The sequence below is a fragment of the Corylus avellana genome, chromosome 4, assembly GCF_965113065.1.
Source record: "Corylus avellana chromosome 4, dhCorAvel1.hap1.2, whole genome shotgun sequence".
Classification (NCBI taxonomy): Eukaryota; Viridiplantae; Streptophyta; class Magnoliopsida; order Fagales; family Betulaceae; genus Corylus; species Corylus avellana.
In genome coordinates, this window is record NC_142493.1 from 4,777,320 (window position 1) to 4,804,267 (window position 26,948).

The 26,948-nt window shown below is 36.2% G+C and overlaps 2 protein-coding genes across 6 annotated transcripts in view; one reads left to right on the forward strand and one right to left on the reverse strand.

Annotated features, from left to right (window-relative positions):
* The first annotated feature begins 196 nt into the window (after positions 1–196).
* Positions 197–9,081, forward strand: LOC132177702 (inositol-tetrakisphosphate 1-kinase 4). 2 transcript variants are annotated; one of them, XR_009439792.2, is made up of 11 exons: positions 197–889; positions 2,262–2,343; positions 2,555–2,587; positions 5,665–5,785; positions 5,931–6,023; positions 6,188–6,307; positions 6,407–6,583; positions 6,952–7,007; positions 7,111–7,195; positions 8,297–8,493; positions 8,590–9,081. XR_009439792.2 is itself a non-coding variant. In XM_059590132.2 (10 exons), exons 1-10 carry the CDS (start codon positions 702–704, stop codon positions 8,386–8,388), a joined length of 1,047 nt encoding a protein of 348 aa, XP_059446115.1. In that variant the 5' UTR covers positions 197–701; the 3' UTR covers positions 8,389–9,081. The 2 variants fall into 2 exon arrangements, 1 of the variants encoding a protein (XP_059446115.1); XM_059590132.2 differs by having other exon boundaries at positions 8,297–9,081.
* Positions 9,082–11,266: 2,185 nt separating this feature from the next.
* Positions 11,267–26,948, reverse strand: part of TOR (target of rapamycin) — a 79,410-nt gene continuing 63,728 nt past the window's right edge. For 2 of the 4 annotated variants that reach the window (XM_088515075.1, XM_059591355.2), the window contains exons 29-57: positions 26,745–26,816; positions 26,472–26,606; positions 26,322–26,383; positions 26,084–26,181; positions 24,596–24,705; positions 24,344–24,517; positions 24,156–24,221; positions 22,438–22,506; positions 22,238–22,348; positions 21,423–21,563; positions 21,205–21,333; positions 20,928–21,093; positions 20,623–20,837; positions 19,926–20,132; positions 18,822–18,935; positions 18,503–18,706; positions 18,129–18,209; positions 16,240–16,314; positions 16,083–16,149; positions 15,835–15,995; positions 15,538–15,711; positions 15,121–15,249; positions 14,931–15,014; positions 14,504–14,565; positions 14,351–14,423; positions 14,134–14,268; positions 12,152–12,325; positions 11,808–12,073; positions 11,267–11,419 (exon numbers count right to left, since the gene is read on the reverse strand). In XM_088515075.1, the coding sequence (XP_088371201.1) occupies positions 11,401–11,419; positions 11,808–12,073; positions 12,152–12,325; positions 14,134–14,268; positions 14,351–14,423; positions 14,504–14,565; positions 14,931–15,014; positions 15,121–15,249; positions 15,538–15,711; positions 15,835–15,995; positions 16,083–16,149; positions 16,240–16,314; positions 18,129–18,209; positions 18,503–18,706; positions 18,822–18,935; positions 19,926–20,132; positions 20,623–20,837; positions 20,928–21,093; positions 21,205–21,333; positions 21,423–21,563; positions 22,238–22,348; positions 22,438–22,506; positions 24,156–24,221; positions 24,344–24,517; positions 24,596–24,705; positions 26,084–26,181; positions 26,322–26,383; positions 26,472–26,606; positions 26,745–26,816 (3,573 nt within the window). In that variant the 3' untranslated portion in view covers positions 11,267–11,400. Of the gene's footprint in view, positions 11,420–11,807; positions 12,074–12,151; positions 12,326–14,133; positions 14,269–14,350; positions 14,424–14,503; positions 14,566–14,930; positions 15,015–15,120; positions 15,250–15,537; positions 15,712–15,834; positions 15,996–16,082; positions 16,315–18,128; positions 18,210–18,502; positions 18,707–18,821; positions 18,936–19,925; positions 20,133–20,622; positions 20,838–20,927; positions 21,094–21,204; positions 21,334–21,422; positions 21,564–22,237; positions 22,349–22,437; positions 22,507–24,155; positions 24,222–24,343; positions 24,518–24,595; positions 24,706–26,083; positions 26,182–26,321; positions 26,384–26,471; positions 26,607–26,744; positions 26,817–26,948 lie in introns of all 4 variants that reach the window. The other 2 variants (XM_088515074.1, XM_088515073.1) reach the window with 1 other exon arrangement.

The window sequence follows — 26,948 nt, forward strand, 5'->3', positions numbered from 1 at the left end:
AAATGACTTCTTACTATTGATGAAAGTTTAGAGATTAAAGTGAAGTTTATCTTAAAATTATATTATCCTACGCCATGGCGTAAAAAAAGAAGTGGAAAGAAAAGAAAAGAAAAGAAAAAGTAATTAAGCAAGAAACCAAGGGCAAAATAGAAAAAACGAAAAACATCCCAAGCGAAGCTTCCAAACGTTCTTTTTCTTTCTTGCCCACCGTCTCCGCTCAATCTCTCAACACACTCAATCTTTTCCCTCCTCCCTCTCTGTGCGAACTGAATATTCTCTATAAAATCCGTCGAGCATATATATATACACACGCGCGTCTACATTAATCTCTCTTTCTATATATACGTGAGGGGGAGAGGGAGACAGAGACAGACGGAGAGAAATCTCTCTCTGAGAAGATAAGAGTAGAGAGAGAGAGAGAGAGAGCAGGGAAAGCAAAACGATTCCCTTGGAATTGGAATTGGAATTCACCGCCCGAGGGATTCCATTTTTCCCATTTTTCGATTCGTTTTTCATTGAACATTCCGCTCCCAGACCCGTAATAAAAGAAAACCAACAATCCCTCAAACTCTTGGACAAAACGAACAGGGAGGAGAGAACGAGACAACGCGGAGAAGGGAAAACGAATACCCAGTTCCCGGTTTGATCTGTGGGGTTAGGGGCTTTTGGGTTTTGTTTTATTTTTTTGTGTTTCTGTGGGCATGAGGTTGAACGGCGAAATCGGAGGAGAGGAGGAGGAGAAGAAGGTGGCTGAGTGCTTGAACTCGCAAGCGTATTCGATCGGCGGGGGGTTTTCTCAGCCACAGTCTCAGAAACTCGTCGTCGGCTACGCCTTGACCTCCAAGAAGAAGAAGAGCTTCTTACAGCCCAAGCTTCTCTGCCTCGCTCGGTATAAGTCTTACTCACACCGTTTCCTTTCCTTCTATACCATCGAAATTCACAATTTTTTTGCAATTCTTGATGATTCCCTTTTATCGCATTGAAATTGGCCATTTCTATCATACATAAACATCAATAAATATATATAGGCGTGTTTGTGTGTGAGTGTGTGTTTGTATGTGTATGTCTGTGTGCATTTTGGAGTCGACGGTTCAGCTATTCAATTTCGTTACGTGGGGTTTTTCCCCAAAGATTTGGGTGTTTGTTTTTTAGTTTCTATTTGTTTCGGGTACTTTTGGGTAAAAGCGGCTTTTGCAGTGGTGGTTGTCTTTGTCGATAGTGGCGAGATGCGATCACTTTCGCGAATCGATCTTTGGCAACTGTTTGGATTGACTTATCTTATCGGCTTCACCTCAGGGTATCTGGAATCTGTGGGTCTTTTTTCCCCATTTGTTCTTTCAAATGAATTGGAATATTCTACCATAATATGCCTTTCGGATTAGTCCTCAAATGTCGAACCCAAGTCAAGTCCTGCTGCCGTGCTCTGTAGTATATGTGATTAATCTTTTATATAATTTAGTTGTTTACTGTGTAATCTTGGCTTTTCCTTATCAACAATGGTCATTTACCAATGTGTCCCAAGATTTTCTGCAATTTATGTTTTCTGTGATGTATTAACTGCTAGGACTATCAACTTGTGTTCCCTACCAATGGAATCTGTATGAGGAAATTGTTAAATATTTTTTTCAATGAATTATAATTTATTAAAAGAAGCAAAGCTCTCGTGCATGAAAAGTATACAAGAGAAGCAACCATCCTATTGGGGTTGAATTGTTAATTATTTAATCAGACACATGTTTGTATAGGTATAGGTAGAACTTGTGCTGTATATGGTAGTTAGACCCTTGACGTCTGTCAGCAGCTTGGAGATTCACCTGGATTTTTTTTTTTTTGATAAATAAGTATTCATTAAAAAGCGCAGAGGGGCGCAACCCTATGGAATTATTTTATTCTGATCATGACACACGCACACATTCGGAGTTATTCCTTTGATATTGCATCAGAAATTAACATGGACAAACATTACTTACAAGCTCATTTCTGTTTACTTGATTTGAGCCCCTCAAAATGTTTAAATAGCTTAGCTCTAATTTGTTGCTTTTAACTTTGGCATTTTTGTTAGTGGAAACACTTTGATGGCTATCTGATCTGAAATGCTTTGTCCCGTTTGCTTAATTATGTGTGATCTCTTTTAGCTAGGTAGAAGCTACAATATTTAAATTTCTTTGTTGGGTACGTTTTGGAGGAAGGGAGCTTTTACCCATTTGATGACTGAAGTTCACGACTGTTTTCTGACCAATAAAATGTTATTTGTGCTGCAGGAATAAGGGGATATTTTTTGTACCCATTGATTTAAAGAGGCCTCTGTCCGATCAAGGTCCTTTCGACGTTGTTTTGCATAAGGTTAGTGATGATTTCTTTTGGAACTCCTCTTGTTGTTTAACTTTGTGAAGTTTCTTTGATTGTTGAGCTTTTCTTGTAGTTTTGTTGGTTGTCTATGGTGTTTTGACTATAAGCTGGTGACCAGTCTATTGCTTTGCCTTTTTTCTTTTAATGTGGATAATACTTATTTAGTGCTCAAGTAAATGTCTCACAAGCCTTATGTTCCTTCCAGTTGTCAGGAACGGACTGGTGCGAGGTTATTGAGGTTCGTCCATCTATACCCATCGATACTGATATTTTAAATTATTTTAAATTGGGGCATCGTATCAGGAATTGAACCTGTGATACTGCAGTTTCTTGATATACAGCTTTTGGTATGATGTAAATAGATGCGGCTGTTCATGCTGGAGATTATCAACTCGAGGGTGACTGGTTGAAAACCAGATCTTATGACCCTTAAAGCTTATTTTTGTCTGCTATAAATTGCAGAATTCTCTCTTCTCTTCATGAATCATGAGCATATAGTTGAGTCAGTGCCCATGGAGCCAAGAGGATTTTACTTTTTAGTGGTCAATCTACATAAATTATTAAGGCATTGGTTAGCTTGGTTGCAAAGCTTTTCTTACATTTCTGAAGTTAATAAGGTTATTCTTGACTTAGCTGGACTTTAGATGTTTTGTAAACGTAATTTTTTTGGTCATAATATTCGTTTTTCCGGTCAATTAAATGTGCAATTTGAATATTTTGACTTGGTAAGCAAGATAGCTAACTCAATCCTCTAAGTTCCTATACGCAATAATTAAAATTTCACAAAGTAAAAATTGAGTAAACATGGCTCAGCGGCTGCTGAAATGTGTTGTTCATTAAATTGACATGTCTACTAAAGGATATCTTGACACTCTTTCTATTTCCTTCCTTTACCTTAATAGTCTAATGGAATTATATGACATTTAATAGTAGGCTTACATGCATAACATGTACTTGTCTTGGCTTCAGTATTACAGAGAATAATGTTAGAATTTCATGCTTGATTTTATGCGTATGCATCTTTATGTATTCACGTTTCTTGGTGATTGAGTTGTTGAAGATAGATTTGATTTTATTACGTATCTATTTTTTTAAAAGAACAAAAAAAAAAGCCACAAGCTGTTTCGGGTTTGCCTTATCCTTTTCAAGCAGTGCGTTTCATTATTCAATCCAAGGAGAAGTTATCTGCAATTGGTCAATAGTATAATCAAGTCACTCGTGGTATAACTGTCTCATATGCCCGTCTGTCCTTTTGCCAAAGATTTTGGCATTCTATCTAGAGGGACTTTCTGAGGTCTGAGGTTTATGATCTTATAGGATGGTCCATTGTGATAACCTTCAGTCTGATCTGCTGTCTGGATTGAGTTTAGGGGAACCTCTTAACCTAGAAGGGTTTTCTTTCTATCCGTAAGAAAATGCTTTTCTTTTTCTTCTCTGTTTTGAAAAGAAAAAAAAAAAAATGATAATGCGGACTTTCTATTGGTGTGATTAGGTATTGCCTTGGCTCTTGCTGTATCAGTCAATTTCTAGATTTGAATATAGTTGAATAGGTGAACCGTGTGGAAGATTTTCTACCCATATGGCGATCACCCTTGCTTGATAAAATTAGCCATACTGTTACTGGAATTATTATGAATGGTCTGTTCATAAAAATAAATGTGGTTGACAGTTTAGTTTTGCTAGACACCCTTGACAACTCAAATCAGACACAACCTCATCTTAGAAGCTGTAGGTTTGTGACGCTGTACTTAGTTCCAATGCTGATTCTCTGCATTTTGTTTCTTTCTCCTTCTGAAGACATATGGTTTGTAGGCGCTTTTTTCTTGTCTGGCAGATCACTTGTGCAATTAGGAATTAGATACCATGATTATCTTTAGCTGATGACAATATTTACACATCTCTATGCTTTTTCAACCTGATCACATTCTTAAAATTGTGCTTGGCTTGTATACCTAAGCTTAAGAATGTGTTGTTTTCTATTCTCTAAATAGGGACCATTAATCCATCAAGGCTTTTAGGGAATGAGAAGTGCCTTTAGCCATTTTTCCATAGCGAATGAAGACGTCTATATATCGTTTAGGTGTCCTTTTCCAAAATCCAATTTCTCTAGCAGTGCCAGTTGTATTCATGAAACAAGTGACTGGGAAATGAAAAAAAGAAAAGTGGATCAGTTAAAGTGCTCAGGCTGAAGACTAAATTTGGCTTTGGAGGATGATAAAATACTTTTGAAACGGAGTAGCCATTTTATCTCTCCTTGAAAGGGGCTTGCTTATCAGGGACATAGCAACTGATATCCCAAATGGCTTGAGAATGGACGTCTCAAATAGTAGCTCACATTCGTAGCAAACAATTGCAAAGGCCTTTGATCCAAAATTTTCACTGAAAATATCTATAAAGGATGTCGGCAACAAGTGAAAAATAGCAGAGAGAGAATCTTGTCACACCAACTCTTATTAGAGTGTCAGTTCACATAATTATTCTCAAGTTCAATTTTTTGGTTTCTTTTTTTTTGGAGTCTTGACTAATTTGACAAGAATCTCTTCATTTAGGGTCCATCGTAAAATTATGGGCACCATGCAGGATCTGTTGACCATTTAAAAGATATAAGTAGAGGAGGCAAGATACTTCATTGCTTACCTAACATGAGTAGAGCGAGCATTGAATAAATTTCTGTATATGCTCCTTTCCAACTAAATAACTAATACAAAAGCTGTTTCATTGACTGTTTCAAGATGGCTTATTACCTTGACCTTCCTCTTGCTGCTGTAGAATCTTGGAGACCATGAACATTGAATACAGGGCTGACTGAGTCTTACAGAATTGTAATGTTTTGCTCAAAATTTTGCTATTCTTGTCCTGAAATTTATTTGAAACGCAGATCAAAATACCCTCAATCATTCTCCAGGAATCTGGACAGAAATATTCTATCCATTTTGGTTCTAGATCTGTTGAGAAAATGTTCTCCCTGACTTTAAATTTAGTATAACTGGTTCAAGTTCAGTATTTTTCAAGCTAAATCTTCATAATAGGGCACACTAGTATATTCCTTTGAATATACTATATATGCCATTTTTTTTTTTGGGGGCATAGGTATTAACATTTTTGGGTGGTATAGGTATTAACATTTTTTGGGCATTAAATTTGTCTTATTGACTACCAGTGGCTGGAATATGACTGATTCCTTGCAATTAATAATTAAATTCAGTAATTTTGTCGCTATTATAAATTATTATTATTATAATTGTTTAGATTTGTTGTGCCAGTAAAGTGGGGCTTATTTTTCTCTCATTTGTTTTTTCCTTTTCCCCTTTGAAGGAATACAGGCAAAAACATCCTGAAGTAGCAGTCCTTGATCCTCCAGATGGGATACAACATCTACACAATCGCCAGTCCATGCTTCAGGATGTGGCAGATCTAAACTTGTCTGACTGCCATGGTAAAGGTCTTACTACTCTTCTTGTGAACTGAATCCCCCCCCCGCCCCCCATCTTTATAAGCCTTTTCTTTATTATTTTTTCTTCAAATTTTTGATCATATTTGGTTACTGATTTTGACTAATTTTGGCATGACTACTATTTTAGGCAAGGTTGGTGTTCCAAGGCAGTTGGTCATAACAAAAGATCCATCTTCTATTCCTTATGAAGTTTCTAAATCTGGGCTAAAGTTGCCACTTGGTGTGTTTTGTGTTTTTCCTTTTCTTTTTAATTTTCAAATTTAGTGTCCTAATTTGTAATCATTATTTGTGTTCCTAATTTTGATTCAGATTAATTTTACTGTAATCATTATTTGTGTCCTCTTTTTAAAAAAAAAATCTTTCCCCTGTTCAATTATATTTCAGTGGCAAAACCTTTAGTTGTGGATGGAAGTGCCAAGTCACATGAACTATCTCTTGCTTATGATCAATTCTCCCTAACAGAACTTGAACCTCCTTTGGTTCTCCAGGAGTTTGTTAACCATGGTATATTTTTGCAACTGATGCATGAACGTCTTCCTTTCCATTCTAGCCACTGTAAATAATATTATTATTTGAAATTATTTTTTTACTGCATTATTATAGGTGCCATCCTCTTCAAAGTTTATATTGTCGGTGAAACGATAAAGGTTGTGAGGCGTTTCTCTCTGCCTAATGTTAGTAAATGTGAGCTAGCAAAAGTTTCTGGTGTGTACCGTTTCCCAAGGGTTTCATCTGCTTCAGCTTCAGCAGATGATGCAGATTTGGAACCTGGTGTTGCTGGTGAGATTACTTTTCTTTTCTTTTTTTCTTCCCAAGAAATATTTTGGCGTCAACTCGTTTGATTGCCTATTTTAACTACATTTGTTATTTTGATGTAATCACTCAATATTAATTAATGTTCAATGGGTCGGTTCTAAATTACCTGAAATGTGATTCAATGCATTATCAAGTGATACTGAATGGGCTTGAGGTTGATCCCCAAGTTCACTCTGTTTTGGTTTATATGTAGAGCAGTTTCATTTTAATGCATCAAATTTATGGTCTTTATTCAGTTAAATGAATTTAAATCGCTGAAGCATGTAAAGAGCTGCCTCAGAAGTTGGTTGGCCTTGGCAACTCTCCTCACTTTATGTAATATTGTAATGCAGAACATCCTCCACGACCTCTGCTGGAGAAGCTTGCAAGGGAGCTCCGTCGCCGATTGGTAAGTTATTTTCTTGGTTCAACTTGTTGTAATTTTTAGCACTAGGCAGATGAATAGGTCATATGATATGTTTTCCTTAACTATATTGTGTTATATTTTCTAGGGTCTCCGGCTGTTCAACATAGATATGATCCGAGAGCATGGGACCAGAGATGTCTTTTATGTGATTGACATCAACTACTTTCCTGGCAAGTATAACCTGTTTGTATTGAAGCCAAATTTACTCTATTTTCTTATTCATTTTAGGTTGGTTACATTTTTTGAATTTGTTGCCTACGAATTGAAATGGTCTCTCCCTGTGTGTGTGTGCACGTGATTGCGCACAACTGCACATTTCATGTTTATTCTGGGAAATGGAATAGTTTTGCTGTGAAATGGGAATTGACTAGAATGGGAGGGTTTTTGAATCATTAAACTTGCTCCAGATTAATGCAAAACACTACTTATAATAACTTCAGATCATTTCCATTCTTATTATTGAAAAGCATCCCTCTCCACTCCCACATTCTCAAATATGTCAGCCCATTTTATGACTTCACATCCCCATTAATACTCTTAACTGGTAATATTCCTTTCTTCTTGGGCAGTCAAATACTAGAGAGCAAAATGCTATAGTTTCTTTTAACTCTTTACTGAAATAAAATAATAGGAAGGTAATTTTGATGTTTCTCCATTCAAAAGTTCTTCTGCTGTTAGTGATTTTAAGGTTGCAGATACATCTTATACTGGAACAAATGGCCAATCATTTCTTTTCAACCAAATATTTAATAGAAGGTAATCACTTGCATATACCCATACCTGGCGGTTGACTGGAGTATGGTCACTGGTTGGACTAGTCCATAGCTAGGCTAGTGACTCTGTTCGTGAGTTCACCTAAGCCTTTTTATTTTGGATATGGAAGCCCAGCTGAATTTTCCATATATATATATATATATATATTTTTTTTTTTTCTAATGTACTTTGCAGTTAAACACGTAGTGTAAGCATCATGTACGATGTGCCTAGTTTGCTCTTCTTTTTACAGTTTATGTTTAAATTGGAGCCTGACATCAACCCCCAGGATGTATTAAGCAAATGGAAATCTGTGTGTCACGCATGCATGCAGTCACTGTTGTCTGTATATGCATGCTTTTGTACTCATTCATGCCATGCCTGACCCAGGAATTTAGAATTAACAACTTTTTGCTGTGTGTGTGTGTGTATATATATATATATATATTAGATTCCATCTGTTTGCCAAGATTGCCTTACAGTCTGGTGGTTGAACAAGCTTCTTTTAACCTCTGCAGGGTATGGGAAAATGCCGGACTACGAGCACATATTTACAGATTTCCTTCTGAGCCTAGTGCAGAGCAAGTATAAGAAGAGACCTGCTACTTAACTGTTGAAAGTAAATATATCCATTGTACATGATGTTTGTTGCAGGTGTGCTCCATGGAAATTGAAGGACAGTCAAATCTAGTTTTTACTTCTGTAATACTGGCTGGTATGAAATGTCCTTTGCTCAAGCCACTACCATGTAAAAAAGGTTCTCAGTGCTATCTAAGCTATTTATATTTCTGATACTCCATGCTGTTTCTAGGCCGAATGAGCAAATGTCTGGTGTCCACATAACCTTCCATTTGATGAGACAAATCACCACTTCCCAATTTGTCTGGGGGCACCGACTGATTCTCTCTTCTCGTAAAGGATTCAACCTGGTTGCCTTCCCTGACGGAAATTTTCTACCTAGCGAATCCAGTAAAAGAAGCGAAGCTTGACACTACAACTACCCTTCCTGTTTTTAATTTTTAACAAGTTTTTGTAATTCTTTTTGTTTGTTCCTTCGTTTTTTTTTTTCCTTATCTTTTGGCTCCTGTTACTGCTATTAGCTTCGGGTTATAGACTTGCAAATCTTTATAGAACGCCTTTTGTTCTTGATTTAAAATTTGGTTGCCAATTGTGATGGGATGATGCTTCTTTTTAGACTCGTGTACCAATTAATTAGACTCCCAAAGGACCTAATTGGGCATGACTTGCTTCTAGTGTTGCTTGCGAGGTGGGCTTTAATAAATCTATTTTGGGTTTTTTGGGGTACACCAATTGTCCTCCATTCCACTACATTTAGTTAGACGATGAGAATTTAGTTTAATAATCTACAGGGATATTTGATTTTTTATTTTTAGTTTTTAAATTTTTGAACGGAAATATGTAGATTTCATTGATAAAGTTATAAAAAATCATAACCAAAATGTTATGAGATTATAAAGTCATAGATACAATCATGAATTTTTATAATCAAGTACATATGACTTTAAGCTTTTGCTATCTCATGTAAAATGATAGTTAAGGAACAAATCTACTTCGAGCATATTAGATCTAAAATATGGGTAGCTCAGCCACGAGAGATAAACTCTCACACCAATACCCCTTATCGGCCCAAAGGTCATGAGAAAATTAAGATCCTTGACCTGAAGGGTAGGACAAAAAGAATAAAAATAAAAAATAAAAAAAATTTCACAAGCAGCAGCTGAGGAACACGGCATCGTAGACATCCCATGAAGACATGCTTTGGCTGATGATGATGATCAAATCTAAGTTTGAAAGAACTAGATCTAAAACACACCAGTTAGAAATAAAGACTCAAAGAGATCACAGAGAAGACACCGAACGCTGCTATTAGGAAAGGGGGAGGAGGAAAGATCTCTTCTGTGATTTTTCTTCTTCTTTGGTGTTGCCTAAAAGGAGAAGAAATAAAATTCTAGAGAGAACGCTGAGCCCCTCTCTTTCTCTTTCTCTAGGAGGGGTGGGATATTTGAAATTTAGGTGGCTCCATGATGGGAAAAATGCATCGTTGCATCAATGAGTTGTACATCAAATAGCTCTCTTGCATGGGATTCGGATCCTCTCCAGTCCAATGGACTGGAGGGTATCCAGTTCGTAACTAGGATTTCTTTAAAGAAATTTTAGCATCACAAATATGCCATGTGTCCTCTTAATAAAAAATAATAAAAACTTTAAAAAATAAATAAAAACTAGAATAATAATAATAATAAAAAAAGATGGTAACCAGCAACCTCATAGGGGGTGGCTGGCAACATGGTTGGTCCAGCCACCCCCAAATCTCAACCCTATATATATATATATATATATATATATATATATATATATATATATATATATATTTTCATTTTGGTCCTTGGGGGTGGCCGAAACACCCCTAGGGAAGTCACCCCAGATAGCTCGGTTTGGGGTGGTCGAAGCCACCTCACGTCAAACCATGGTGGCCGGCCACCCCCTATGGGGTTGCCGGCCACCATCTTTTTTTTATTATTATTTTTTATTTAGAGGACATGTAGCATATTTGTGATACTAGGATTTCTTTGTATTTCTTTTAAAAAATCCTAGCCATGAAGTAAATACCCCTCAGTTCATAATGGACTGGAAAAGATCCTGTTCCTTTGCATGCTAATGGCTAGAGTCTTGTCCAGTTGTGTTAGTCCTCATTCAGGTTTTTGGGATTCATTTCCTTGGATTGGGTGAAATGTCTTTTCGTCTTTGCTTTGAAGCTAATCAAGCTATCCACGGTTTGATTCTCCTTTGTACGCACCTGGCTGGCATTACCCATTTTTTATATTTGCTTCCCTTCATTGTTGTTGTTGTTGATCTTCCAGGCACCTCCTCCACTTTGATCTGCGAGATGGCTCACAGACACGAAAGCGTCTAAGGTGCCTCCCAAACGGGCTATCAAACGAGGCATTTTGCCTTATTTACAAAATATGTCGTCCGGACTGGAAGCTCCTTGTGGCTGGCTGACCTTGTTCGAGTTGATTCCAAACGAGTCACTGAACAAGGCTCTTTGTTCTGTGTATATCAATATATCATGTAGCTTGTCTGGGTGGACGAGAATCGTGCAGTGTTCTCATTTTCCATGAAAATTCACCATAACTCTACTTCTAACACTTCAAAAACTTCTCCTTAGTTTTAGATAATGTTTATACACCATGCACGTACTAATCAGCACACACTATTCATTTTTTTTCTTAATTTTATGTTAAAAAAGAGACCCAAAATGACCTATTTATCGCATGACCAAAACTCAAATCTTCGTTGTCAAAGTTCCAGATTTTAATTCTAACTAGAGATTCGATAATAAAAAGCTCTTTCTTTTTGCCCTTCCCCAAAATTGTTTTCCCAACAATTAGAAATTGACCATCTTGGCCTTCAATTATGCTAGGTTGTACTTGTACACATGCACAAAGAGGTATCAATTTGTCGACTAAATGAGAAATAAAGCATCTTTTATTGATTGGAATTGCGTCTATACATAAAATACAACACAAGTGGATAAATGACTTCTCAGAAGGTCAGCTCTGTACAAAATATTTACAGCTGATATACAATTGCCCTTTGTTTACCAAAAAGGACACCACCTGAAACAAAGCAAAAATGCAGTGATAATAAGAAATCAGTGTCGATCAAACTATCAGCATATTGCCAGTTGCAGATTTAGAAATCCAGGAAGAGTTTGATAAAAATGGATGGAACGGCCGGTTCAGACAATCTTAGCCTAATAAGTTTTAGATAAACTAGTGGCTGACCCAAGTATGATCCATAAGTGTAAAGTGGTGATTGTTTTTACCTTGATCGGCCAATACCACAAGAAGTTATATATAAATTTACCGCAAATATAATAATAGGTGTGAAACGTAAAACTCAAAATATAATAGGCGTAATGTTCATATATGGAAGTCCTATCAAATGAATAAAACTTCAAATGCATGTAAAATAAAAAAGAGCAGAGAAAATAACGCATCATACCCGACATAATTTTGGCACAAATTTTCATGCGATCTAGCTTGGATAATCAACTTCTGAACTTGCAATTGAACAGATAATCCATGATCAACTTCACGGGTATCGCCAGAAGGTACGGTGCTGTGGTCTACAGAATGTTGAATAGAACTGGTGGGTACAGAAGATGAAGTAGAAAAATCACGTCCAGTGAGTTTATTACTCATCCGAGCCATTACAACCACAGCACGCTCATTCAAGACCTCATTAGCATCACCAAGTTGATTAACAGCCTACACAACCAACTGATAATATGAGCAATACTCAGTGGAATCATTTCATATTATTTTACAATCAAAATTCTGAAAAACCTGAAGAATCTCTCTTTCCCGGATGCCCCGCTGAGGTTGAGCAAGCTCTCTATTTGGAGCAGATTCCTCAGCATTCACAACAGGAGCGACATTAGTGCTTGCAAACCCCGACATTTGTGGGACTTCATTGAAGTTGAAAAGACGCCAATTAATTAGAGGATCGTGAACGAAGGCCTGAAACAGGTACAACTAAGAATCAGCTTCCTTATTCTAAACCAGACTCACCCCACCCAAGAAAAGAAATAAAAAACACAAAACCTCTTTTTTCACTCACCCACAAAAATTATAAAAAAAAAGTGCAAGTGTTTACCTTTACCTCCGAATTTCTGAGCAACTAAACAGCCATCATTTAGTTGATTTTCAGTTAATTAATTTATTCTTTGGGCAGCAAAGGCATAAATAGCTAATGGCAGGACATAGTTGTTTATTACCTTTTGTTCTGGATATTATTATCCAGATTGTTCTAAATTATTTATATCCCACAATTATGTTAAATCACCATTTATCTTAAGCTGGTAGAAAATGATGAATTTAATCATTTAATTAATACTTTAACACTCTCTTCATGTATAGACTCACACTCTCAAAAAATAAGATTCAACACATTGACTATTTAATTGAAATAAGAAATAAATTATTGAGTCAGAGTTCGAATTCAAGACCTTTGCTCTGATACCATATTAAATTACCACTTATCCTAAAAGTTTAAACAGATAAGAGATAGTGAATTTAATCATCATCATCATTATATATATAAGCCGATTTTTGGCTTAGAAAGTACTTAGAATTGCGATACGTGTCCTGAACCCATATTTTTTTGCGAGTGAATCAATCCTATTAGAGTGCCTAGAATTGCAACACGTGGCGTTTTAAAGAGTGAACAAGTTTTGGGCATTTAAAACGTCGGGGTTTTATTTGTAATATATTTAATTGTCTTAATGAAGAAAACAAAAGGTTTCCAAATTTCGTCTTTTTGCCTCTACTTCTCTTTATGTTTTCTCTTGCTTTCTGTTTATATCTTACAATTAAAACGTAAGGGTCTTATTTAGGATGCATTTAATTGATGTCTTAGTGAAGAAAACAAAAGGTTCTCAAATTCTCTATTTATTTTTCTTTTTTAAGAAAAATAACGAGAGAGAGAGAGAGAGAGAGACCGAGGGAGTTTCCAATTGTTGCTTTTGAATGAAAAAATATACTTTAGTTCTTTTCTTTCTTTTCTTTTTTGTTTTTTGTTTTGTTTTGTTTTTGCTAGAATAGTTCTTTTCAATTATATATATATATATATATATATATATATATATATATATATATAATCTTTATCCTGTGGTTATTTTTATCTTTATTGAGTCAAGATTCGAATTCAAGACCTGTTATTTACTATGATTTTTATGTATTTTTTAATGTGCTTAAATTAAAATTAATTAAGAGTCTTATGTTTCAACTCATTCCAGATTTTCTTCTTACTTTTTTCTTTTTTCTTTACACTTCTTTCCATTTTAAATTACACATACGAGAATTTTTTAATATGTTTTAATTTATATGGATTAAAACAAAAATTATATATGGTTCTTATGATAATATATTTTTATGTGATTTATATATTTATGCAATCTTATGTGTAATGGTGTCATTATGTTCAGCAATATACTGTTGTATAACATTTAGTATGTTTTTTTTTATTGAAATAGGCATGATAGATTTTTTTACACAACTTTTTTGACTTATAATAAAAAAATATAATGAAGATGTGTTTTAAGTATTAAAATTAAATTATAATGAATAATTTCGCGCAATGTTCTGAGCTAGTCTAATTAATATTATAGCTTCAAAGACAAACTGATATTACCCATATGATAATATATCCCACGTGGCAGTGTGTCTCACCTTTTCCATACCAAGTAATTAAATTTAGAACATGAACTTGTCCTAATGGAAAAGCTTCCAGAAGTAAAAACATAACATGAGAATTCTGGTGTCCATACCTCCATCATAGCCATGACGCTGTCTTTATGTGCTCGGAGAACTTGCATCACATTTTCACAAGTTGAACGGAAGTTGCCCTCGATACCACTAACCTCCATAGCTTTCACAAGCATTCTAGTCAAGCGGAAGGGGACCTACATTATGAATTCTAGAATTAAGAACTGGAACCAATAAAAATCCACAAACATGAGGATTTATTACAATAAACTGAGATACCTTCTCAGGAAACTTCTCCCGGTTCATTGAAGCTTCGAAGCAGTCTCCAAAATCAATGTGCAAGATCTTGCCGCTACAACAGAACATTAAATGTTAGATGCTGTAAAATTAATTAAAAAAGTACACCTACATGCTTTCTTTACTATATGGTACCTAGAGCGGTGTAGCATAAGATTACTTGGGTGACGATCGCCTAAGCCAAGTAGGTAACCCACCTGCAATGCGAGCAATTTATCTTCAGCTCACCTCAAAACTTGAAATTAGATGAGCAAATATTGAAAAAAAAAAAAAAAAAAAAATTGTAAATACTAGCAGGCTCCCGGCGAAATAAGTTGCAAAGCTTTGATATGGAGAACTTAACATCGTGGTGCTTAAGAACTACTAAATTAGTACAGAACTCACATCCATATGCAATAAGATCATTTGACTAAGTTATGGAATGAGACTAATATTGATAATTAGCACTCTAGAGATGTACATTTAAGAAATAGACTGAACTTCTGAAGATTTTTTTTTTGGGGTGGGTGGATGGTGGACAAAAGAGAGAAAAAAAAAAAGATGGAACAAGGGAAACACATACCATGCTCATGACCGCTAAACTTCTAGTATAATTTGTCCTCCTCTCCAGCCATACCTCAGAAGTGCGACTTTTCAACCAAAGAACCTGTCAAAAGCCCGTTCAATGCAGCTTGGAATTACATGATAACAGCAGAGCAGCAACAATTAATACAGAGAAGAAGCAGCAATAAGTATTTCAGATGAATGCATACCCTTGCAAGGTCATTTCCTTCAGTATTTTGCAGGGCATACTCAAACACTTCCACTTTAGCAATGAGTGGCAGATGGTCATAATCTGGAGCAAAACTCAGCATATATTTGTGCTCTTGATTCAGGGCAATCTGAAACCATGAAATGTTTATAAAATAAGTTATGCAGCTACTCTGAAACCCCAGGCATCCATACACCAACACTCGCAGTTAAACACTAGTTAAAATCAGCTACCCTCAAAGCCCCATGCAACCACCCAACAATACATGCAAACAAAATACAAACACCACACGTGTGCGCGTGCACATACGTACACGCACAAGCGGGTGCGTGCGCACACACACATACACACATACATACACACATAGAGAGAGGAAGAGAGAACATGGGGATTTCTGAGACTAAAATGACAGACTGACCTTTCTGGCTTCCCTGTACTCTCGAATGAGTTGGTGAAGGGTGTCACAATTTGGGACCCAACCAATCAATCCACTGTTTGGAGATAATGGAATGACAGAATATCTTTGGATAGAGAGATCCTTTTCTTCCGTATTCCTAGAATTCTCCAGCAGAGTATTAACCAAACCGAAAAGCTGGCAAGATCAAGAATGTCAGAGCATGTTTGTGTCTGACAAACTGAAGAAAGTCACATTTATAAAGACAACAGAAACAAGATATGCTTTAAAACCCCAGAATCCTGAACTTAACGACAATACCTGCATGACACGTTCATCTTGGCGTAAATCTTCATGTCCCTTTAGCAAGAAGGCATAATCCTCACCATCACTCCCAAGAATCGTCAATTTCCGAGGTCGCTGTTTAGATGTTATAATACCAAGCTGGGGTGCAAATGATGCAATTGTCACAACTGGTGAATCTGAAATATTAATAGCGTGTACATATTAGAGGACAACTCATAGGTCTAACACCAACACATATCATGAAAATATATGGTTGAACTTACCAGCACGATATGTCCCAGGAACAGCAAGCTCCAAATTGCGACATTCTATCAACTCCGGAGAGACAGACTTGATTGCATTTGTAGGAAAGAAAAAAAGAGGTTTAATGCAATTATAATGAGAAAAACAATATCTCATATGAAGAGAGATTCTTCTTACCTCCAGGTCCAGGGTGGTAAGACTTTGAAGCTGCTTATCTATTCTTCTGAATACATGATAATAGAGATCCCATGCCTGGCCAAGGCACAAATTGAAATATTAGCAGCCATTGTTACCACAATATATGAGAAAACTACAAATTGACCACTTAAGCCCAGATTGTTGCCTTATAACCCGTCTGGGCAGAAAGCAGAGAACAAGCATATAAACATGAAATATAGATCTATCATATTATAAACAGTGGAACTTTAATACAAATGGATGAGCCCTAGGAACCACAGCAAAATCTGGAGCAGGAGCAACTGCATGCAGATAGAAGATTCAAAGTCTGGGTATGTGCAAAGGATTCATGTTACACATACAAAGGTGCATAAGATATTCTATAGTGAACTATAATTTAATAGAAACGGATAGTCAGTTTTCTGAATATTAAGTACATAACTATTTTCCCTGAGATGAAAAACTTCAGCAATTTTTAAAACAGGCTTGCACAAACTTGTCTCAAGGTTCTCAACTTACTGTCACAGTTGAGTTAGGCAAATGCAAAAAGAGAACTAAATTTTTACAAGCCCCTTACTAAGCAGCATAGGCGTTCAACTCCAAAGGAGCAATAACTTGAATTGAAAAATTCTTTTGACTGAGATTAAGAATACATGATTAGATCTGATTAAGTTCATTGTAAAAGGGAGAAAAAAGAAACCGAACATATCAAGTAAAACATCCCACAAACGAACTAGAGAGTACTATTTAATATTCCACTGCAGGAGAACTAAGACGATCAAATGAAACCTTTGAGAGACATTATAATGCAAAAAGAGGAGGGCAATGGTTCCCTGCCACCCTAAAAATGGGCAGCTGGTGTCACTATTGGCCTTCATCTGAGGTTCACTCCACTTATTATGAAGCTTCTGAAGTGACTGGAGATTCATAAGCCAATGCTTCACCAGATTACCCTTCACTTGTCTTGGCCTTCATCTGAGATTTACCTCCACCTTCTCTTTATTGGGGGTTTAAGATGTTTTAAATTTCAGGTATGATGGTATCACCCAATTTCGGGAACCTAAAGGCTTAACTCAAATAAGCTTCAATCCCAACTAATTGAAGTCAGCCACATCAAACATTTCCCAAAACTAATTCATAGCAGCTCTATGAATCCTGTTTCATCATTCAGTCTTATCTGAAACAATATTGTTTGTGCATCTTAAACAATCATATCCTTTTACTACTACTACCCATCTTAATTAAGGCAATTGAGAAAGGGGCGGACCTTCCTTAAATCCTAATCACTACTCAACTTTTTTTTTTTTTTTAATAAGGATTGGTAAGCTACGTATGCGCCTGATAGGTTTGAACTAATGACTTCACCGTTTACCCTGTTCTTATGAGGAGAAAAGATGCCATTTGAGCTATTTAGTGTCAAGTAGGTTTTTAGTTGCACCGTTTAAGAAGAAGTTCTTCTTCTGTTATAAGATTGTTTGGTGCAAACTTTTGTACGTTTTATAGCTTGCCATACGATGAACTTCTTGAACTTGAGATCATAGGCCAGCGGCTGAAAGGGTGGGTTCATTGGCAATGACATTTTTTAGCTATTCTAATGAACTGACACAATAAAGCCATGAGGAAAGGACCAAAAGCCATAAGGAACCAATTTCTGTTGGGAATGACTTCAACTTTAAAGGGATTCAACAAGATGTTTGGCATCATCATGGTGTGCCTTACTTCCTGAAACATGCAGACAGGAAGGTATTGTTCCTAATTATGGTTGCAAAAATGGCTTGTGTGACGGTATGATAATACTCATGATCACTATGACAAATTTCTTCATTAAGAAAAGATTGGATATACCTCAGATAATAAAGGACCGAATTTACATTTGAAAGATTTTATACCTGAGTAAGCTCAGCATCTTTTCCAGTTCTCCTATATTTCATGCAACACTCATAAGCCTCTTGTAGTTCATGACGATAAGCCTGGAAATCATGATGGAACAGAACCACCCATTAAGAATTGGAAGAGAAGTTTATCTTTAATGCTTTAAAGGTCAGAAAGTGAAAGAATTTCGAGATTTTTAAATAGTTCCAAGTTATGGTGATATATGATTCCACTCAACAGTGTAGGAAGTTCACAACATGTAGGTAAGCTAAACATAAGAGATTAGAAGTGAAAATATGATAATACTATTCACACACAATGCAAAATAAGAACAGGCTATTAGTTTTATAATATAAGAGAGGAGAAAAACGGATGTAAGTTATGCGAAAACCTCAATGAATGCTCTCTCTTTTATGGTTGTATTATTCCTCATAGCCCCTTCTTCGAGTAGTTCATGCAATGGCTCCAACACCTTTAACATCCCCTCAATGTTATGTTCACCAAAATATAAACGACTAGCTTCTTCCAATGCTTCATGCCACATCTCATGCCAAAGTATTGCAACCCGGATTAATTCTTTCGATACAAGCTGTGCCTGTAGAGAAGAATCTGCTTATAAATTTTTTTCTTTTTAGTAAAAAAAAAAGGAAAAAGAAACAAAAGGAAAGGGGAATAAAAATAGAAAGAATTAAATTGATAAATCATTTCACCTGATCCACAAGTAAGCCACTATGCTGCCGAACTTTGTCAACCACTTCGTGGGCAGCTGCTTTACGTAAATTACTTATTGATTTACAAGCTACTAGAAGTGGGTACATAAGAGCCTGTGAAAGGAATTTAATTACTATAATCACATGGAAGAAACAAAATAAAATGAAAGGAAACTGTAATAATACATGACCTGCAACAAGAAAGGCAAGCACAAAACAAAGTCAATTCTAAGAGGTAACTTGAGGAGGGATATCACCATTCATCCAAATATAAAACTATCGCCATTTATCCAAATATAAAAGCTTTCAATTGAAACACACCAATAACCCAATGCAAAAAATGCTATTTAACTACATACAGTGAGTCACAGGCATGCCGACAAAATCTCAACCAAAAGCTCAAGGCCCTTTTTCCCCACCTTCTTTACGCTATACGCTTAAAGTAGAAGCCCTTTCTGACATTTTACCTTATATAATATTTATATCTAATTATCTCAAGAACGACATCCCACCAATACCTATCCAGTGATATGTCCTGTTTATGTTGCCCAACATTAACTAATTGAGATATTTTCAGTGGAAAAATTATTGTTTCCAATAAAGTAGGATGAAGGCTTAGTTGAGTTTGATTCAGTTGCAAGATATATTGTTTGTTTCATCAACAAATTTGTTTGAAGATTGATGAAATGGACATGAAAATGTAACTGGTTAAATATAAGTTCTTATTCTTTTTGCAGGTGGAGAAAGACAGTTGACATATAATGAAATGAAACAAGTAAAGGGGTTTTTGAGAAGATAAAACACACAAAAGGGAGAACAGCTCATCGAAGTTACTTGCTTCCTCTCTCTCTCTCTCTCTCTCTCTATATATATATATATATATATATCTATATATATATATATATCTATATATATATATATTTGATAGGTACTAATAATATTAGTGTTACATAGATACAAATAATGAATTTAAAAATCCATTGACTAGCATAAGCACAATCTCAACAAGTTCTAATATTCAATTAATTTATCCAGGCACTACTGCTAACACACCATTGTTAGGATTTGAAAATCTTATACACATAGAAACCATCGAAAGCAAACCTGTGGATGACTTTGTCCAATTCGAACTAGAAGCGTCTGTATTAGTTCTCTCACAGCATGGTTATTGGAATGTATACGGGCAATTATTTGAGGTAAAACCACAAGCCATGTGTTAATATTAACAAGTTCAAATCCTTTCCTTAGTGCCATTTGAACTTCTGCAGTAGCTCCATAGTTAAACCACAATGTAAGAAGGCGAAGTATATCCTGAAGAAGATAGTGGGATCCAAAGAAAATATCAATTAGAATCAGAGTATTGAAACACAGCAACAAGGCATGGTCCAGAAACTGCATGAAGGATGAATATCAAATTTCCAAGTGCATATGATGTGCAGGGTACAACAGACAGCTGTGATGTAGAAATGTGGATCATATGTAAATATACATACAAATAAATGACTGTTAATAAATTGATGTACTGATACACTAGCATTTACCAGCATTATTTCTTTTAAAAAAAAACACAGATTTATCAACATCCATTAACATTGCAACTCCTTTCACAATGGAAAAATAGATGGGGTAAGTTGCGCATATGCCCACTTAAGCAAATCAGTTTCCAAATGTACAGCTGCTACATGGACAAGATGTATCCCTAGAAAAAAAAATAACCGCACAGAATCCCTTTAAGCAGAGTGAAAAAGTCAAGGAAAAGTTCATTTTTCAAGAAGGCCTTGGATCCAGGGATCTGGTTTACCTGCAAACTATCATCAACACCTTTAGCATTTGCTGCACATGCTATTGAATGAAAATATCCGGTGACTGCAGCAACAACATACTGTGCAGCAACATTGGACAAACCTCTTTTGGTATAATGAGACATAACTGCTGTGTTGAACAATGCCCACATATGCCATGCCTGTGACAATTTGTTTGCACATTGAGTGGCATTCTTGAATGCCACAAGGATATCTACAAAAAACTGAAACTAATGAATATAGGAGATCAATCAGATCCTCAAAGGAAATTTCAAACCATGTGAGTATTATAATCACTAATTACCTTGAATAGACTCATCATCCATTCCAGGATATAGTGCCCACTGCCAAGTTCCAAGTTCAAGATATACACGGGCAAGGAGTGGAATGCTTGGACTTGCACGGCTGACGAAGCTAGTTGGCATCTCTGTTTGAGTACTTGGAACACTTGAAAGCTCTACAGCTAAATTCTAGAGAAATAATTTTGTGCCAAGAAAAATATATAGTCAGAGGACTAGAAAGTAAGTAGAGCTAGCAGAAAGTGGTCATTATGAGGGCAAAAAAGAGTGAAATATATATACCTGTAGCCTAACAAATGCTTCCTTGCGCTTAGCATCCTCTCCAAGCGACCACTGGTATTGCAAGTATGCCAGCATTACTTCAGGAGGACCATGGTACCTCACATTTTCTGGACATGTTTCGGGATCATACTGAAAAAGATTTCATAAAAAGTTAGTTAAACAAACGAGTGCAAGTCTTAAACTTAACATCCTTGTGGGAAAATATTTGCTAAATACACCTGTAAGAGTTTAACTAAAGTAGATCTAGCCTGGCTTATCCGCCCACTTTTTTGGCAAAGAGAAGCAAAATTGAGCCAAGTTTCAACATCATCTGTAGGAGGTAGAACAAGTGCTCTAACTACCAGAAGTGCCTGCCAGACCTGAACATTCAAACAACAAAGAAACTTAGCAGGAGAAGTCTTGCAGTTAGAAAAGGAAACCTCTCCCAACCCTTTATGCTTTTCTAGAATCCAACCCCAAGAATACTCCTAACCACTTTATACCAAATGCTAACCGTGTCTACCGAAACCTCCAAACAATTCAAGCATTGTTGTCATATATATATCCTGAAAATAGCAATTCATAGTTACCCTATTAACACGAAATAGATGGTCACTTCAAAATCGCGGTCGAACCAATTTGGAATTTCTTTTGTGACAAATGTTTCTGAAATCTACGGAAATTATGAAAAGAGAACCTACACGTAATTAGCAGTAAGTCAAATGGAAGGCCATCAAACGCTATATACCAAAGGAATAAGCCAAGCCTGGCTGCTTTGGAGTATCCATACATTGTAGCTTCACCATAATAAGCATGCTCACATACACCATAAAGCATGCGAGACGAACCAAACATTTCTTACTTTAAATTCTTGCTTTTAATCATAAAATGTTTCCATAAACATCACGCATTAACCCAAATCCAAAATCTACAATGAATTAGCTTTACAGTCGGGGTAAACATTCTTTCTATAAAATCTATGTTGAAAAACTTGATGTGCAATCCTCATTATAGAAAAGTAAGAAAAGTAACAACAAATGGTACACATATCTACCTCAACGTTTCGTTTCACTCCTTGTATGCGGTCGTTCCACATATTGCGGATAAGGGCCCGCCGCCCTTCAGCAACAGGGCTTACAGCAGGAAGCGTACAATAATCAATGACCTGTTGGAGAAACAGATATATTCCCCCATATTGTGATTTATTTAATGATTAAAGCAGAAAACAAAATTACAAATAATATCAGGACAAACCTCCTCTAGTTCGGAGAGCTGCTGAACACGGACCATATTGGTATAAGCACGTTCATAGCTCTCCAGAACCTGAAAATCCAAAGATGTTTGATTATCAATTTATCAAATATGAGAGAATTCAGTAATGGAAATAACCAACATGCTGAACCCATATCTTAAAGGAGGAAATAGCATATAATATGGGTTAACATAAATGTTTGAAATAATAAGCACACATATTATTCTGTTCCGATCTTTTTGTTATTATTTTTTTTGATAAGTAATAATCCAATCTTATTAAAAGCGTAAGGGGCCCTTAAGTACAACAAGAGTATACAAAAGGAAACACCTAACTAGAAAAAGAAAAACAAACAACAAAGGGGACACCTAAGTCGCAACCCAAAGATACAACGTATGGTAAAAAGATGCTAAAATATCCTCCAAGGTCCTCTACAAGTCCCCAAAGCTTATATTGTTCCTTTCCTTCATAAACACCAAAAGAGGCCCCAAGGCATCATTTTCTACACTGCAGCACTCCTCGGCCTTCCAAAGGACCACCAACAAGCAAATAAGTCGATATATAGCACGTCTAGGCATAACCCAGGACATCCCAAATCGACTAAAGAGCGCACTCCACATAACGAAGTCACATCGCAATGAAGAAGAAGGTGGTCCACGGACTCCTCATTCCTCTTACACATGCAACATTTGTCCATCACAATAACATGCTACTTCTTGAGATTATCCAAGGTAATAATCTAGCCTAGAGTCGCCGAAAGGCCGCCCTCGAAGAGAATTCCACATATATTTCCTTATTCTTCAAAACAAGTGAGAGTTGCAGGATTATTGCTCAAGTGCTGCCCAAAAAATTAATCTTTCAACTTAGTGTTGTTTTCAAAGTCGTCTCTCCTTTTATAATATCCATAATTCAATGTGCATGAAATTTTACTAATTGGGTGAGATATAGCCCAAATCAGGCAAAAGCTACGCTTGTCACCTAGGTTGATACTACGAAGGGAAATGATTATTTCAGCTGAAAAGTTTATTGTTGGGTCAAATAAAACCCAAAATTAGTACGCACCAATTCCATATCATTAAAGGCATTCTTTGCCTTTACCAATTACAGCAGTGACGCACTTTTGTTTTATCTTTTGTTGCAAAAATGTCAAACATTGACTTGTAATTGTATCATATTTCAAATTTTAAAATAACCAAGATGTTGACTCACCTTTGCAACTGCAAAACAAATAGATAAACAAAATAAACACTACATAGTAACATAACATTATTTTTTCCTGATGTGGAGTCCACCTAATCTCTATATTCCAGGAGAGGAAGGCTCCCTAAGAAGTACATCCAAACCAAATCAAATAAAGATGAAAACAAACTTGTAACGACACATATACCCAGACACCAAACAACCCCCAAACTTAAATTACTAAAATACCACTAAACATAATAATTTCAAGTTTTTGCAAATCCACCACTTGTGCTGTTCTTCTCTCCCCCCCACCCCTCTCTTTACTAGAATAGACTTTAATGGGCTAGTTTTCCCCTCATGATGTGGTCAGTTCACCAAAGAGAGAATGAAAAAAAAAAGAAGAAGACAGGATCAGTTCTTTTAAACCTCAAAATATAATTCACCATCAAAATGTGACATCGGGATCATTTTTTTAAGTGGAATAAGAAATTTACAAACAAAATGCTAAAGGTTTCCAAATATTCAAGAAGAAACTCACCAAAGCAGCAAGTTCTGTTGCCAGGCATTTTCGAGCTCTCTCAACGTACTCGCGTGCTTCATCATACTTTTTTTTTGATAGGTAAAGATATAAAATAGAAAAGCGTAAGAAAAAAATTGTAAATGGTTCTGAAAATCGCAAAAGGTATGCATAGTCAGGAGTATTAACATTGTGGAACAGAAGCATACCTTTCCTCTACGAACTAATAAGACAGCCCTGAAAAATGTTCCATTACTACTTCCATCACCACCAGCAGTAGTGTTCCCCAAACCCCGGAGTTTAGTTTCATCACCATCATCTAATCGAGACACATAGTCAGCCATTTGATCCCACTCTCCCATGTTCCAAGCAGCTCTTGCAGCCTGGCACAACAACATAAGGAACATAAGCATGAGCAGTAAGGATACTGATAGCAACCATTTTAACATCACGAGCCTAACCATTGGTGCCATTTCTAGTCGAGCAGCTGGCTCTGCAGCGATCCAATATTCCTTGCACAAGCTGTTAAGCTCCTCCCATCGAGCCAATGCAGCAAGGCACCGCATCCGCCCTGCAGACAACACTCATATGAAGCATTTTCAGAAACTAATACAACGAAGAAGGCCCCAACAATTCAAATCTCTAAAACATGGCAAGGAAAAATCAGGAAAACCCAAAAACATATCTGGAAGAACCAAAAAAAGAATAAAAACACATACAAAAAAGGAAGAGGAGAGAACAATGAGAGTTAAGGAATGGCATCTAACCTCTAAATGAAAACTTGGAAAGAGGTTAACAAGAACACCAATTAAGAAGTCAGAAACAAACAAGGAAGAATAGGTATTATAGAAGTTGCATTTATTGCTTGAATCAAGCATCAGTCAATACGTTATTACAAAATAAAAAGGTATCTCTGATGCATAATATATAACTCATGTTGCAAACAATTGCAACTCTAAGAAATTCATGTAAGATACAACATGAAATATTATAACACATACATATTTTTTTATTTAGAATATTGCTAGACAGATTCTGGTAACATCATCTAATAACAAAAGGGGAAGCAAAGATCACCGTTCCATCATCACTGAGGACAAAAGGGGAAACAAAGATCACTGTTCCATCATCACTGAGGAGAAAAAAGATTCCTCATTTTTTTCCATTTACCAATAGCCCATCGCCTTTTCATATACTAACCTTACAGCTAAAGTTTTTCAGACTTCACAGTTTACCTTCTCTTTACAGTACTTTATCAATCCATATTTGCTACACAACAAGCAGACTTTTTGGTCAATACCATTACTAATCAAATCCATGATCCAACATATTTAATGTGTGGTGAGAGCTTAGACAATCTCTTGATTAGTCCAAAGTATTTCAGATACACCATTTGCACCCTTGGCTCAATTATGGGTATTATCTTGACGCAATGCTACCTTCCAAAGGCCTAAAACATGCCAGCAGTCAGACTCGACAGGTATGACAAATATTGTTCGCAAGCATTATTGTGCAAAAACTGAAAATAGTTCAAGGCACTAAGCTGTAGACATGCACCAATTGGCAATTCAAAGGCAGCAAACAGTGCAGGGCTTGCCATGTAACACTGGAAGAGAATCATTTACCACAATATGATCTTCAAGATAAAAGGAATTAGTCAGCTTAAGCTGGCAATGTAAATTTATTCTTTTTTATTGGTGCACCGATCTGTAACAAAGTTTTATTTTATTTATTTATTTTTTTTGGGGGGGGGGGGGGGGGGGGGGGGGAGGGGGTGGACAATAAAGCCTCAAAAATAAATAAGAAGAAAAATTGACTCATTCATTCTGAACTTATCATGCAAAATAATTTTGAGATTAAAAAACATTACAGCAAGCAAGAAAGCCAGAAAAAAAAAATGGAATACTCCAAGCAATAGTAAAGATTAACACAGGTTAATTTATACAGACCCAAAATGGCATCCAAGACAAGATGTGCACTAGATGGTTGAGAGGCTTTGGCAGTGTAAGCATTGAGTGCATCATCCCATCGCTGCAGTTTCTCATACCTACCCAAATAAAATTTAGTGAGTACTCTGTATCTTTTAAGATTTTCACATGGAAATAATTGAAATTGCAGACGCATAGAAAACCTCCATCATCATGTTCATACATAAAAATGAATAGGTAGATGAATGGCCAACATTACCATGACTCCTTCAGTTGAACATCCAAATTTTGCTGGGCGTAGGACAATATGCCAACTGCAGCCTAAAAAAATAAACCTCCATCAATCAAAAGGGAGCAAAGTAGCAGCAAAATAATAGACTTTGAAAATGTAAGTTTCCTTTTAATATACCTCATGCTGATGTAATTGATTGTTTATATGTATAAGCGCTTCAACTACAGCAACAGGGTTAGCATCCATCTTCTTGGAACGTGCTCCTTCGAATTCCATTTCTTTGTAGTGCAGGGCTTTAGCAAATGCACGACACTGGAATGCCATATTAATAGTGTAGAAATACAAGAAACATATTAGAGAAGATGATAAGATGAAACAAACTTGACAGGAAGAAAGGTTGTTTTGAGACAGATTGTAAAATTCCACAAACAATATTAGGAGAAAGCACACCTTTTCTGCCAGAGCACCAAGGAGGCGTATGTCAATAGGAAGAGGTTTCTCATCATGTTCCATGAATTCTGCCTGCAGAATCGGTTAATAATTTCAATAGATTTTAACAAATGTTAGTTCTGATGTAGGAAGGTAGTCCTAATGTACCATCATTGGATTAGGGCTTAGACGGAAGAAAAAGGCTTAAAACTATAGAGAATCAGT